At 40.0% G+C, this 14,485-nt stretch overlaps 1 protein-coding gene across 4 annotated transcripts in view; it reads right to left on the bottom strand.

The window, feature by feature from the left end:
• Positions 1-2,256: 2,256 nt before the first annotated feature.
• The window catches only part of RGS20 (regulator of G protein signaling 20), a 39,669-nt gene continuing 27,440 nt past the window's right edge, over positions 2,257-14,485 (bottom strand). For all 4 annotated transcript variants that reach the window (XM_033155207.1, XM_033155208.1, XM_033155204.1 and 1 more), the window contains exons 2-5: positions 10,086-10,234; positions 5,219-5,296; positions 3,410-3,644; positions 2,257-2,504 (exon numbers count right to left, since the gene is read on the bottom strand). In XM_033155207.1, the coding sequence (XP_033011098.1) occupies positions 2,316-2,504; positions 3,410-3,644; positions 5,219-5,296; positions 10,086-10,231 (648 nt within the window). In that variant the 5' untranslated portion in view covers positions 10,232-10,234 and the 3' untranslated portion in view covers positions 2,257-2,315. The remainder of the gene's footprint in view (positions 2,505-3,409; positions 3,645-5,218; positions 5,297-10,085; positions 10,235-14,485) is intronic.

The following is a 14,485-nucleotide window of genomic DNA, read 5'->3' as shown; positions in this document are numbered from 1 at the left end:
CCCTTGATACTGTGTGATGACACAGCTTGTTGTTACTTTTTTAAAAAATGGGGTTAACATGGCAAATGAATGCTGCATTGAACAATCAAGTAAATTAGTGTATATGCATATTTTTCTCCCAGTTGGGAGGAGTCTTAGTTAATGCTTTTGTTTTGCAGTGCCCAGATGGGAATGCTGATGAAAGGCAAGAAGAAAGTAACAAGTAGCTTCCAGCCTGGATTATATTTTAGAATAATCTTCCCACTTTAAGGATGCAACTCAATATAACAGCAGGTGATCCATGATCCTTCTAAAAATGATACTATCCATGGAGGAGAGGGGGCTAACCCTCTTCATCCATGCTGTTTTCCAAGTAACATCGCCCACCCCCCTGCAAAAATAGAGCAAAGCATACTATTACTTTTTAATGAAAAATAAAACCCTTCGGTGATACTGTCACTCATTTTCTGTCACGTTAACATTCAACTTTAAACACCTTTTGCTGAACAGATCATTGCAATCTTTTAAAAGATGGCTTTAAAATATTTTCCATTATCTACAAAAAAAAGTTTTGGCATTTTTATTTACATTTTAGTTTTTTTAAAATAAATCTGTAGTTATGTTAGCATACAACGCTTAAGCAGAACAGTGTCCTGAAGAACTAAGCCAACATGTCCACTCAAATATTAACCTTCATTTGAAGCAGATTTGGGACTCGAATATTGAACTTGTGGATTCTGGAATTTGTGAAGAACTGTGCTTTAAAATGCATACACTGTGTTACATTTACCAGCAATCAGATTAAGTGCAACACTTAATTGAACCCTGTGACCTCTCTTGCATATTAACTGCTGCTTGGATGGAAGTATGAGAAATAACTGGATTTAAAATGGAAAGTGGTCTCCTACAAAGTGTGTACATCACAGATAGTTTCCACAATTAATATACATTTTTCAAACCTCAGACAATGCATCTTGAAAAGTTAATTTCTAAATTATTTGCCTGTTCAAATGAGAATAGGACCATATATAGTTTTGCAGCTCCGCTGGTGCAAAGGACTTCTGTGAGTAAGGCAGAACTGTATCTGCCCCCTGTGAAACCCAGAAAATCAGCTGTGGATGGTGGGGTGCACAGAGGAGCAAAAATGGACGTCCCATTGTTCCACTGGCACAATTACAACCCCAAAATACTTATACAACCCTAAGTATTTGATCTCAGTAACTGTTGAAAGTGACAATAGATTCATCTGTTAATTGGTTAAAATGAAGCTGTCCCAATTCAAATAGTGGACATCCTCTAATACATATATATCATAGCTGTGACATGAATACAGATGTATGTTGGCGACAAATTGTGTAATGAAAACAGTTGACATGCATTTTGTGCTTTATTTAAAGTAGTAAATGCCCAACTCCTTTTTCTCTTCTAAATAAATTCTTTAATTTTTCCAGAAACATTAACAATGCAACTTCTAAAATTCATTCCACAGATACTAATAGTAAAATAACACTTTATAGGTGATAGCATTCTGACCAGTGCTTTTTAGTCCTTTATATGTTTGTACTTCTATTTGGCTTATTGACCTCAAACATGCTGCTTATGTCCAAGAAAGGTTGACATTCGGCTCCCATTGAAATTGGAGGCAAAATTCCAAATGGTGTTAATGGAAGAGGAGTGTTTTCTTTATGCCTGAATTCCAGGAATGTGTTCTAAGGCTGAACTCCATGCCAGTGAAGAGAGGGTGAGAGCGATGGGAAATAAGACCATTGAAGAAACACACTTCCAAAAGCTTATTTGAACATGCAGTACTTATCTCATGGTTATTTCAGTATTAGACCATGTACTTTATGATCCCTTGAGTGCACAGCTTTCATCTCTGCAAAGTGTTCAGAGACAGAATAGCATTAAGGTGAACCTACACACCAATTTGCCTGATCCCAGTGGTACAGCACTTTGATATGAATCTTGGGGAAAGGTGCAACAACTACTCTTCCTCCACCTCCTAATTAGTTTTAATAAATTTTAAAGCTTTGTCCAATAGGTTTTCTTCTTTTGTATCTTACATATGCTGCACCTTTTTGAAGACATTTTTTTATATCTCCATATCCCATTATCATAGCTTACTGTAACTCTTATCCAAAACTGTAGATAGCTTGGGGTTCTGGAAACCTTCCATCTTAGAACACTTTTTGACATTGTATTAATATACGCAATATGTCTTGAGTTATTTTGGGGTAACAAACTCAATAATTCTAATTTCCATGTTGACGGACAGTATGGTAGCCCCAAGTTTCCCTTGTTTATTTAGATGACTGGGTGTGAAATATATTAAACCTCTACGATTCGGCAGATTTTTGAGAGAGAGACTCAACCAAGTCCCTATAAATGGCAGAGTTCATAAACCGAGGGTAAGAGTCTCTGAGCATTAACATATAAATCTGGAGTTGTGCTTCATCAAAACTATGTTCTGATGGTTCCAGCATATTCCGGTTGATAAGTTCCCTTACTCTGGAATCCAGGCTGACCTGTAAATAAAGAAAACAGTTGTTAAGAGCAGATGTTAATCTTCTCTACTGAAAATTGTGGGAAAGAGTTAATGTGACCATAGTGGAACTGAAACATATGTAGGCATTCTGTTACAGAACTAATGAAAGTAAAAATTAAAAAATAGGCCTTTTCTGCTGTGTTTCTGTCTCACAACAGATTGACCTAATGATTATGATGTACACTAATGACCTAATGATATACACACTAAAATTATTTGCAGATGAAGGAGAAATATTTACCTTGTGTAGAATGACAGGATGGATTTAAAGTAGGTTTGCATCATCATCATCATCATAAATAATTTATATGCTGGGTTGCCCCAGCCACTGGGTGGCTCCCAACAAAAAATAGTAAAAACACAATACAACATCACACACTAAAAACTTCCCTGAACAGAACTGCCTTCAGATGTTTAAATATAACCCATTGGCTATATATAGGCACCTATCAGAGACTAGAAGAGCCTCCTACCTACAATCAGGCACCCTTGTATGTTCAAAATGCTTCTGCCAGACTAATTTTGGAATGCCAGACTAATTATATTCCTTGGCAGATTAAGATTTTAGACCTACAACTCACAAAGTTTCAAATGTCACACTTCCTCCCTTACTTTAATTTTGCTCCTTTCATCTCAGACCTTTTGTCCCTGAAAGAGCCCCCCCCCCAATTTTCAGCAAACTAAAAAACTTGTTATAAAATAAGAATAGAACAGCTTTTAAAAAAACAAAGTTTTTTTTTAAAAAAACTCTCTCTCTCTCTCTCTCTCTCTCTCTACCTGAACGGAAACATCTTGAAATGTCAATTAGATCTTTCGTTATAAATTGTTGTCTTTGTCTCTTTGAAATTGGGTATACTACAAAATAGTGTGAAAAAGGTTACAAACCTCTTTGGGAGAAAGAATAGAAATATAATCTTCATATATTAGTCTTGCTTTCTCTTGAATGATAGCCTTGTTGGATTCCTGCTTTAGATCTTCGCAGGCCAACCAGAAAAGCATATTTTCTTCGCTGAATTCTGTCCGAAGGAACTCCCTGAAAGCGTTTCTACCTGCTGGCGTTCTCATCAATTTGTCAAAGGACTGGCTCCAAGCACTCACTTCTTCAAGAGTTGGAGTTGAGCTGTAATACGAATGAAAAATAGAGACTGGGCATTACCAAGTTAACAGTACAAGAGGAGAACTTTAGTGGGTGATAATTGTTTAGAAATCGAGAGACTAAATGCATGCTATGGCATGCTGCAATACCACCCTTACCTTTCCAAGTGGTGAGGAGAAAATATTGCTGTTGCCCTACAGCTAACTGAAAATCCAAGAAAGTGGAGGAGCAACAATTTCACCACTCAGCTAAAGAGGCAGACGATTGACTTGCCAATTAAAAATATACCCTGTGGCAGGTTACTATTTGAGTAAATGACTTTCTAAATCTTATTAATGCCAGCAGCAGTGTTAATTATTGGACAGAACAATGACATATACCACTACAGGTGTGCCTCACCTCTTGTGTGTGGGCTGAATAATGAGGCAAATTGGGGTGATTTGGGAGGGTCTTTCCTCACCCTCAGTTAAATGTAAATAATCCCTCATGAGAAGATCAGAGTGCCCACAAAGTCTCATATCACTCTGTACAAGATATCTGTACAAGATACGGCTCTTATGTGTCCCTATATAACATCTCTTACGTGCTCTTCTATAGTATCTATGTTTCTCTATGTCCAGGGGCTTTTCAAGAAGTGAGGCTATCCAAAATGATGCCTGAAGAGCACTGAAGAGCTCTGGATTATTTTCTGTTAAAACAGGATTTTTTCCCTGTTAGAATACATTTTTAAGTATTATTTTAAGTTTTTTTAAAACGCTTAAATTGTTCTGCTTAAACAACATAAATGACAACCAAGAGCTCTTAGCCTATTGGAGACCTATAAAAGCTTTTAAAGCCTATTGAAGAACACAAATAACATCCAGAAAGAAGATGGAGTGAAGCTGCAAAGTGTTAAAAGGCGTACTAATAGGAAGACAAACCATTCAGCCACCACTTAATTAAGGTAAGGTAATAGACAAGCCCCTGTTCTCCTCCACATAAGGGATTATGGGGGAGAATTAATCCCTTTTACTTGCCCCATACAAATCTCCTGGATCTTATCTGTAAATTGGTGGGTTTGAACTACTCTGACAGGGCTCCTGTGCCTGAAAACATTTATCCACTTTGGTCAAAACAGGGAAAAGTTATCATTTTTATTCTACCCATTATAATAAATGGGGAAACACAGAGGGATGTCTCCAACTAAATTTTGTTCACAGTAGACTCTGTTTTTGATTGAAAAGAATGGGCATAAGTTAGACATTTCCATTAATTTCAAAGGGTTTACTTGGAGTATGACCGATCATCAGAGCTGCAACATGGGCATGTGTTCTATGCAAGTAGCTATGTGTGTGGCAGCCACCTCCAGTTGTAGGAGTCTCAGGCTGCATACATATCAGGCATTTCCATCACCACCACCTCAAGAATCCTGGGAACTGTAGTTTATCCCTTACAGAGCTTCCCAGCACCCTTAAGAAATTGCAGTTCCCAGGATTGTTTCGTGTGCGTGCATGGACATGCTTTAAATGCATGTTGTTTATGCAGCCTAGATGGATAGACACAAGTGTAGAAATAAAAATTAGTCTTCTGTGTTGATTTGTTACCCAGCTAGTTCTTACCTTTCTTCACAGTTTGGAATAGTGTCTGTTCTGAGTTCATGTGCTGCTGCTCTTTCATCTTGATTCCTAACAGTAAGACTGCAAGGCAACAAGCATAGTTTAATCAAGCTGAAATAAAGAAGTTTGCTGAAGCTTTGAAATTGTTCCTCTAGTTTTCAAACCTGAACATATGCTCTAACAAGTTCGCCCCAGTATAAGAACAATGCGCTCCTACACCAAAATATTTCTCTTGAATTGGGTATATTGAATAGACATTTCACAGCAGAATTTAGCTCTATGACCTTGTCTGCCTTATCTGGAAAATGTGGGGAAAGAAAAGCTTTTCTGGTGCATGTAGCTGCTTCTCGGAAAACATATAGCATGAAATAGTGTACCAAGTGTGGTACACTAACCGAAGAAATGTTTAGCACACCTGAAAACACCGAATGCCACAATTGCTTCCTGTCTTGTGTCTTCTTTCTTGTGATGTTAAAAACAGAACAAAAACCCAACTTTATCCTGCTCCGTATACAGTATATAAAATAATAATAATTTTATTTGATTTTACAAGTATAAAATTATAACAATACAGCCATATACACCCACATTTAAAGATTCCTCCAAATCTCTAGACTTCCCGACTTCCCCTCTGTGGGTCCTATTATTAACCTTTTCTACTGCATCTTTTTCAATAATCCATATAACTCCATTATCTCCATAGTACTTGCTACATTACAAATGCAATTGCATATGCTGCTTAAAAAAAATCTGCTGAATGGTGAACCATTGATTGCCCTGCTGCCTTTTGTTTGATTGCATTTAATTGCATTGTTACATTGTTTGTCTAAACATTATATATAAAAGACATCCTGGGAATGGAAATACTGAAGGGTGGGATACAAATGAAATAAAATTGTTCAACAAGACTATCTGTACCACCACTAACAAAGCTTATGCAATTCTATGCAAAACAGTGTAGGAGACCATGTTCCTTCTCTGCTTTATTTTTTGAATTTCTCATGCGTCTCAAAAAGACAGCTGTGGCCTTTTAATTTCGAAGCCACCTAAGAGAGACCATTCATCATAATTGCTTGGCTAAAAGTATAATTGATCCTGAATTGCTGATGAAAAGATGGAGCATAAGTTATGACTTCAGCCAACAAAAGCCCATCTGGTGACTGTTCTTTCTCCTCCGTTTCTCTAAAATGGTTAATTCCAACCCCACAAGAGCTTTCAGTATTAGAGATTTTGTAACTTGGGATACTATTTCTGTTCCTATTCATATTTTTCTTTTTCTTTCCAGCCCATTCAGGTTATTTGAAGAAATCCTTTCTATAAACAAGGATTATAAATAGAGCCTTGAATCGCAGTTTTTCCACTTTTCTCCTTACTTGAAAACAGTAATTTTGAAGAAGTATATAATTTTGATGGTAGAGAGAGGTTTTTTACTTGGGCAGGATGCTATTAAGTGCAAGTAATATTTTTAAGAGTCATGAATATAAAGTAATTTAAAACCTCCAACAGAGCAACTTAAAAAACAACAACTTTCATTATATATTTTTCAATGGGATTAAAAAGAAAATGGAACAAAATGGCTGTGAACTTTATATCCAAGCTAAAGACAGTGAGACGAAAGTACTGGTATGCCTGTTGTGCAAAAATCCATTGTGCTTTTATTTCCTTCTGTAATAGTTGATATAGCTGCACATGAAGAAATCCTGTTGCCAGCCATGCTCAGTAACAATATTTGAAAGGTGATACTCTAATATTGCAGAAATTGTTACACTGGAAAATATTTTCAGCAGTAAGCTCTTGAAGTGAGCAACCATTTTCCAGGGGGTCGGGTGCAGCCAGCTTTTATCGGCCAAGGGTGGACTGGAGTGAAGCCTGTTCCTCTCTGGTCTGCTCTCAAGCCCCCCTACGTACCCTGGCCAGGGTTCAAACAATTGGGTGGTGGGAAAGCCCGCCAATCAGAGCGGCCAGCCCAGGAATCTGAGATGACGGCCAGCAACCGCTCCCCACTCCTTGACAGGGTAAGCAGCCATTTCTCACCTGCATCTGTCCAAGTTAGTTTCATGTTCCTGTAGCAATCCCACCCAATATGGATGACCCCTTTATGCATGCTTGAAAGAGTATTTGATATGTATGTTTTGTCGTCGGGACAAAAGCAGTAACTTTCCAGATTGATTGTATTTGAATACTGCTTTTCCTTCAAATGAACCCAAAGCAGCTTGTAAACAACAAATAGCAATAACATAATAGAACGTCACAAATACAGCATAAATAATATAAAATAATTAACAGGTCATCAATAATGCAATCTATAAAATGCTATTAACAAAGCAGCAACTAAAAGAATAAGCTAAGCTTTTATTAAGCTAAACTAAACTAAGCTAAGCACATTCTCCACACACCCGACTCATAATCTTTCACCCTATTCAGTTCATTAAAATACATTTTGATTGAGACATACTTGATGTTATACTGACAGAAGTGTGGTAGTGTATGGACATTGTTTTTAATGTGCACTCATGATTTGTGCTTGTGATGGGATCAGGGTAGTTATATATGCAGTCAAACCTCGAATCCCAAATGCCTTAGTTTTGGAATGTTTCGGCTCCTGAACGCTGAAAACACGGAAGTAAATGCTCCAGTTTTTCAATGTTTTTTGGAAGCCGGATGTCTGACACAGCTTCCGCTTGAGTGCAAGAAGCTCCCGCAACCAATCGGAAGCTGTGCCTTGGTTGTCGAACATTACAGAAGCCAAACAGGCTTCCGGAATGGATTACATTTGACAGTCGAGGTTTGACTGTGTACATACATACATACAGAATTGTTGTTTCTCTACCACTAGGCCTTGGGCTGATTAAACATTCTATATCTTTCTAAATGAGTTTGTGGGAGGGGAGGTTATTGGTCTGTTTTTGTTTTGTTATGTATTTTGTGTTCTCATTTTGTATTTTTATGTTGTGAACTGTCCTGTGATCTTTGGATAAAGGGCAGTATACAAATTTAACAAATAAATAAATGAATGAATGAATAATAAGTGATCCTGTTTGTACCTGCAAAAGTTCTGGAGCAGATGTACTGCTTTATTTGCAATTGGTGAATGTTCCATAGCTTCCTGCTGAAAACCTATAGTTTTTTTTATACCACAAATGTTCTGGCTTATTTTATGTCCTGCTTTTTTTGTGCTACAGTGCAGGTGTGTCCCTCTAGATGTCAATAATGCAACCAGGGAAGCATAGTAGAACAATGAATAAAGTGAAATGATGTGTGGATTGATCTGGTATAAATCCACCACATATACACTATTATTGCAGTAATGATATGCTGTAGAATGCACCCATGCACAAAAACTAGTCAGAGGAGGGGCAGAGTACACCGTTCAGTTTTAGCTGTCCATCTGTTTCTGAAATAAAAATCCTTAACGTGGGCATGACCTTGGGTTATTGCTTACTAAAAGCAGCAACAAAAACTTTTAAAATCAGAACTCAATAAGATGATTCTGAAGTGATCCCTATGCACCAGTTTGCCGATTCTGTGTTGCCCTGATTGATTGCAATGGGGAACCAAGTGTTCTGGAGAAAATCATTATGTTCCATGCTGAATCCTGTCAGGATATGTCCCAGATATGTCAGCATATGCATTTTAAAGATACCTGCTAAGAATATGCTGTTCAGAAGATTTCCTTTTGAAGATTATATGTGCTACTTTGTTCCTTTTCTCTGTGTCGCAGTGTCTAGGTTTAGTAGATAGCACACAGGACAGCTAAACTAGCTGTAGAGTGAGGCCGTATCCTCAGTGCTATTTTTCTAGAAAAAGAGGTGCTGGAACTGAGTTCTGGCAAGTTCCGGCTGAAAAAACAGCCCTGCGTATCTTCAAATTATCAGCATTCTCACCGTTTCTCTGGAATGGTGACTGGGTATCCACTCCTGTTTCTTTCAGCAATAGCTGTTTCATACTACTTTTCTCTCACCAGAAGTATGTGGCCCCCATTGAAGTCAGAGCCTCTGGGTATGGCTCTCTGAAATGCTTCCTTCCTTAAATAATGGAATCCACACATTGCTGATTATTATGAAGAGCTGTCGCCCATTAGCCATTGAGCCATCTAGCCCTGCTAGGTGAGATTTTCTGGAGATACCTGGGACTTAATATATGTGGAGCATTTGTTCTACTGATAAGCTGCACCCCTTCCTAGACTATCCTTTCCCAAACTAGTCCGCTGCCGATATCGATAGATTTCAACTTACATCAGCCTCAGCCAGTGTGGTCAATGGTAAGGAGTGATGGGTATTGGAGCCCAAAGCATCTGACTGGGCTCAGCTGTTCTAGAATCATAAGAGTTGGTAGGGACCCTGAGGATCATCTAGTCCAGTGGTGGCAAACCTTGGCACGCCAGATGTTTTGGGACTACAGCTCCCATCATCCCTGACCACTGGTCCTGTTAGCTAGGGATGATGGGAGTTGTAGTTCCAAAACATCTGGCGTGCCAAGGTTCACCACCACTGATTCTAGTCCAACCCCCTGCAATGCAGAAATATGCAGCTGTCCCATAAGGGAATCGAACCTGCAACCTTGGCGTTACCAGCACCACACTTTAACCAACTGAGCTATTAAAGCTAAACATGTTCCTGCATTGACCTGCAGCTGAGAAACACATAAGGTCTGAATGGCTCCAGCTCTGTTTGCATCTTTATGTATTTCCAGAAGATTTAAAGAACTGGAAGGAATGTTGTTTGGTGTTTTCATCTATGGAAAAGTAGGCAACAGCTGCACCTCCTCTCCTCCGCCCCTTGTAAAACTCATCTGATTACTCAAGGGCATACACGGTGTCATCTTTTCCCCTTCTTCCCCCAAGAGGTTTGAATATGGTTTAAAGGCATACCAGGAGCAGCTGCAACAACAGCACCAACAGAAGCAGCAGGCGTTGGACCCACGGTTTTCAATCCCTGGCTGTGGCTGTACAGAGCTCGGTGTCTCCTGGGTCACAGATGCTTGCCTTTTGCGCATCTCCATCCGTTCGGATCCCATGGGCTGCATGAGGAAAAAATAGGAAGGAGGTTACACTCTGTGGAAAAAACCCAGGCACCAGGTTTACTGTTTCAGTTGTAGTCTTGGCACCCAGTGGCTTTCCTAATTGTTGCTAATAGGTGAAGTGGCCTGTGGAGCAGTCAGAAGAAACTGCTTCCTTAATTCATGGTCCTAATCAGATGAGGAATTCTGGGCCGGTAATGTCTTTAAGCCCACCGTGACTGTTTGTCATTGATTTTTTAATTTGCCAAGTGTTTTACGGTCTTCGTTTCATCCATAGCGCAATGCAGCAGAGTTTTTGATAGAGCAGGGGAAGTGGGAAAGATTCCCAGGGGCCCACTCAGCAAAAAGAGCAGGAGGGCCCCCCCACCACCAACCCTGAGAGCAACAGGGCTGGCTCGCCATCTTTCAAAGTTCGGTTTTCTACTCTGCCCTGTTGCAGACGCAGGTAATACACATTACTATCTAAATGTTGACCATTTAAGTCTAAAATGACCTCATTGCAACACTGCCCAGGCTGCCCTTCTCAGGGTGCTCAGACACCTTTCTGAATGTCTTCATCCTGCCTCCACTGCCCTAAAAGTTGAGCTGGGCAACAGAGAAAAGGTCACAGCGAGAATGCTTCTTGTTTTAGAAAGCTTGAGGCAGAAGCAACAACAGGTTCCTCCTCATCTCAGACTGCCATGTCTATCTAGCCAGCATTGTCCATTATGACTAGCAGTAGCTCTCCAGAATCTCGGGCAGAGGTGTTTCCCATTGGCTGCTACCTAATCCTTTCAAGGGGAGATGCTAGAGATTGAATCTGGGGTCTTTGGTATGCAACACATGCACAATCCCTATGCTTTATCTGAAGCAGCACATGAGAATGCAGCACAATCTTAAACATGTCTACACAGAAGAGCACTGAACCAGTGTTTTTGCCTGGCTGGAATGTGTCCTTGAACTCTGATAACAACTCTTAGTTCCCTGGTTGGAGAAGTGTGGGTGACCATGTGTAGAAACTAGCCTGCTGTACAAAGGTAAACTTTGCATTCTTTGCTCTGCCCACTTTTGCTTCTGGCCTTGTCTGCCACTTGCACGTGCCCCCCAAAATGTTGCCCAGATGGCCTTCAGTTGGCAAAAAGTTTTCCCATCCTTGTTAAACATCCCATGATTATTATACATATAGCCTTTTCAAATGGTCACAGGGATTATTTTGGGTTTAGGTAATCATTCTCACCCTCTGACCTCACCCTCCTGCATTCTCACCTTCCCACTGCCAACTGCATGTACCTCTGCTTGCTGATTTAGGATGACACTTCATGCATATAGTGGAGTATAATCCACAAAAGTTTACGCCACAATGAATTTGTTTAGTCTTTAAGCCACCACAAGAATTCTCACTGCAACACATTTAACAGGATTCCCCCGCTGGATATGCTTATAAGAAGTTATCTATATATCAGAAGATGCCATGCGAAAGTGAACAAAGAGGAAAATAGCACTTTTTAACAACAAACCCGTCCATTCTTATGCAGCAACACAGGACCCTGCACACTTACTATAGGTAGTATATCAGTGTAATTGGACCACTGTGGTGTTGCTGACAGTGAGTTGGACTTGGACTGGGGAGACCCAGGTTCAAATCTCTGTTCAGTCAACCAGCAAGCTCCTGGAAGACCTTGGGCCTGTCACTGTCTCAACCTGCTTCTATGATTTAATAAATGAGCTTAGCAAACAGCCCTGTGAATTGAAAACAGTGAGGATTCTGTTAGAGATTTGTTGCCCGCCTTGCAAAGGCATTTTTATAGACCACTGTCCAATCAGGTGTTAATTGCGGAAAAAATAACCTGAAATGTCAAAAAGGGAAAGAGAAGAAAATCAATTGATCTCAAACAAAGGCCCACATTTCTCTGTTGGTTCTCTCCTTGTTCCATGTTAGCCCCTTTGTCAAGAGAGGATTCTGTGAATGGCGCATACGCAGAGCCTGCTGAAGTTGAAAAGGGCTGTGTGTGTTCAAGACTGACAAGATGATTGGCCTGGCCTTTATTTTCAATTGTACTTTGGCTCTCGCAGCAAACGAGAGCTATAATAAAGCAGATGGTATATTGTTCGATGTGGCTTTATTCGTGCTTACTTTTGTTCCTAAATTAAACAGGAACTGGTCTTGCATACATATTCAGGGAGCACAGGTTTTTGGAGGAAATGGAGGGGGAAATACTGTTCAGGTCACGTGCCTCTTTTGTGTCCTAAATAAATGAAGTTTGCATACCTTCCTTGCTATCGTTGCTGAGGTTCAGGCTGAGGTTTCCTTTCTGTTTCTGACAAAGGCACACTTTAAATAACTGTACTGCAAGGGGAAATTCAGTAGCTGCAACTTGGGACCAGCCTGCACAGCAGAAGACCTTATGAAATTTCATTTTCATTTCACTTTTAGTTTGTATACTGCCTTTCTATATTGCTATACACAAGGCGGTTTACAAGCTGTAGAAAGAACAAAATATAAAGTTCAACAAAAACCATACTGGATCCTGCTTAGCTTGACAAATATGCTAGCACCTAAGTCATGGGACTTTAAAATAAACAACTTACATCAAATAGAGTGATATTCAATACTCCATGTATTATGCAATAAAACTAACTTTCTAATTGCAAGCTAGAACACATATCCAAAGCATAGTCACATTTAACTAGCCATAAATCAAGGATGGGGAACCTCTGGTGTAATAATTAATTAATACCCCGCCCATTTGGGTGGGTTGCCCCAGCCACTCTGGATGGTTTCCAAATGTTGTACTACAATCCCCATCATCCCTGACCATTGGCCACAGGAGCTGGAGTCCAACAAATGTCTGGAGAGCCACAAATTCCCCGCCCCCACCAAAGGTACAATTTTCTGTTGCACACTTGATTTCAGGTAGAATCTTGTCCTGAATCCATATATTTGTGGATATTGACTCCTGCATCCCCTTTGAATGAGAACATATCCCTCGTCTTTCTGGGCCACTGTTGCTCCCTAATTTACCTTCAAGCAAATGGACAGAAAAGTAGACAGAAGTATACAGGTTGGCAGAGGATGGGCAAATGAGTGGAAACGAAGGAGAAAACAAAAGCAAAGCCAGAAAAAGCACAGCTCAGCAGAGATTTGGGGTTGGTTACATTGTGCAGCTTGCCAATCTCTCCAAAGGCAAGGCATCCTGTTAGAAGCAGAATTTTCGCTTTACCTCATGAGCTTCACCTCCCTTGCTTGATCAAGATGTTCAGACCATTTCAAAAGAAGAAGAACCTCTGATAATGTGTGAATTAACAAATGGTTAACTTGCTGAGAAGTTAGGAGCGCATCTTTGTTTCTGAAGCTCTTGTTTATTACACTCACATACATCGTGTTTCCTTTTATTCCCTAAAGCCAAATCAGCAAATCACAAAGGCAGATGCTTACACTGGAAAAATTGGTCTAATTTAATTGCCAGCACTTGTGACTACTTGTTAATTAAAAGGAAGGATGTGCTTAATTGGCTGCACTGGCTGCCAGTTTGTTTCTGGGCCCAATTCAAGGTGATCACGTTAGTGTTCAAAGTCCCAAATATCTGAAAGACTGCCTTAGGTGTTAAGATCAACAGGGTGGGGTGGGGGGACTCTTGGAAGTTCCACCTCCCTTGAAAGTTTAGAAGTGGGGGTGGCATGGGAGAGGATATTCTCTGTGGCAGCCCCTAGATTGTGCATTTCCCTCCCCACAGAGGAGTGTCTGGCTTCTTCATAATACTGCACAGCTTTTAGTGAATGCTGAAGAACACCTGAGTTGTGGGTTTTTGGGGTCCACCTTATTCCTGTGATTCTAAAATGCTTTAACTGCTTTTAGTTTAATTGCTGTAATTTGCCTTGGGTCCTTGCTAGTCAATTTGCTGATGAATTTGCTAGATTAAGATCTGTGTGCATTGTTTGCTTTCTCTGAATCCATAAGGCTGAGGCAGACTTTGAAGGTCCTCAGTGGCACCCTGTGTAAGGTGAAAATTTGGCAGCCCCTGCCTCCTGTCTCCCATTCTGCTCACACAATGCTGCTGACCAGAGCATAGGTTACAGTAGCCAAGTTAAGACACTGGTATTACCAGTGAATGAAATTACCAAGACTGAGGCTCCCTTCTGCAGCTGCTCCTACTGTCCAGATAGAAGGAAGCTGACTGCACGATGCAGAAAGGAACACTATTTATTCATTTTTATCTATGTATGTCATTTACTTTTTATGACTCTTCATCAAAATTCATCCCAGGGCAGGGT

Source organism: Lacerta agilis, chromosome 7 (assembly GCF_009819535.1).
Source record: "Lacerta agilis isolate rLacAgi1 chromosome 7, rLacAgi1.pri, whole genome shotgun sequence".
NCBI classification, from domain to species: domain Eukaryota; kingdom Metazoa; phylum Chordata; class Lepidosauria; order Squamata; family Lacertidae; genus Lacerta; species Lacerta agilis.
The sequence above is the reverse complement of the archived record's forward strand: the minus strand, read 5'-3'. Positions and strand labels throughout refer to the sequence as shown.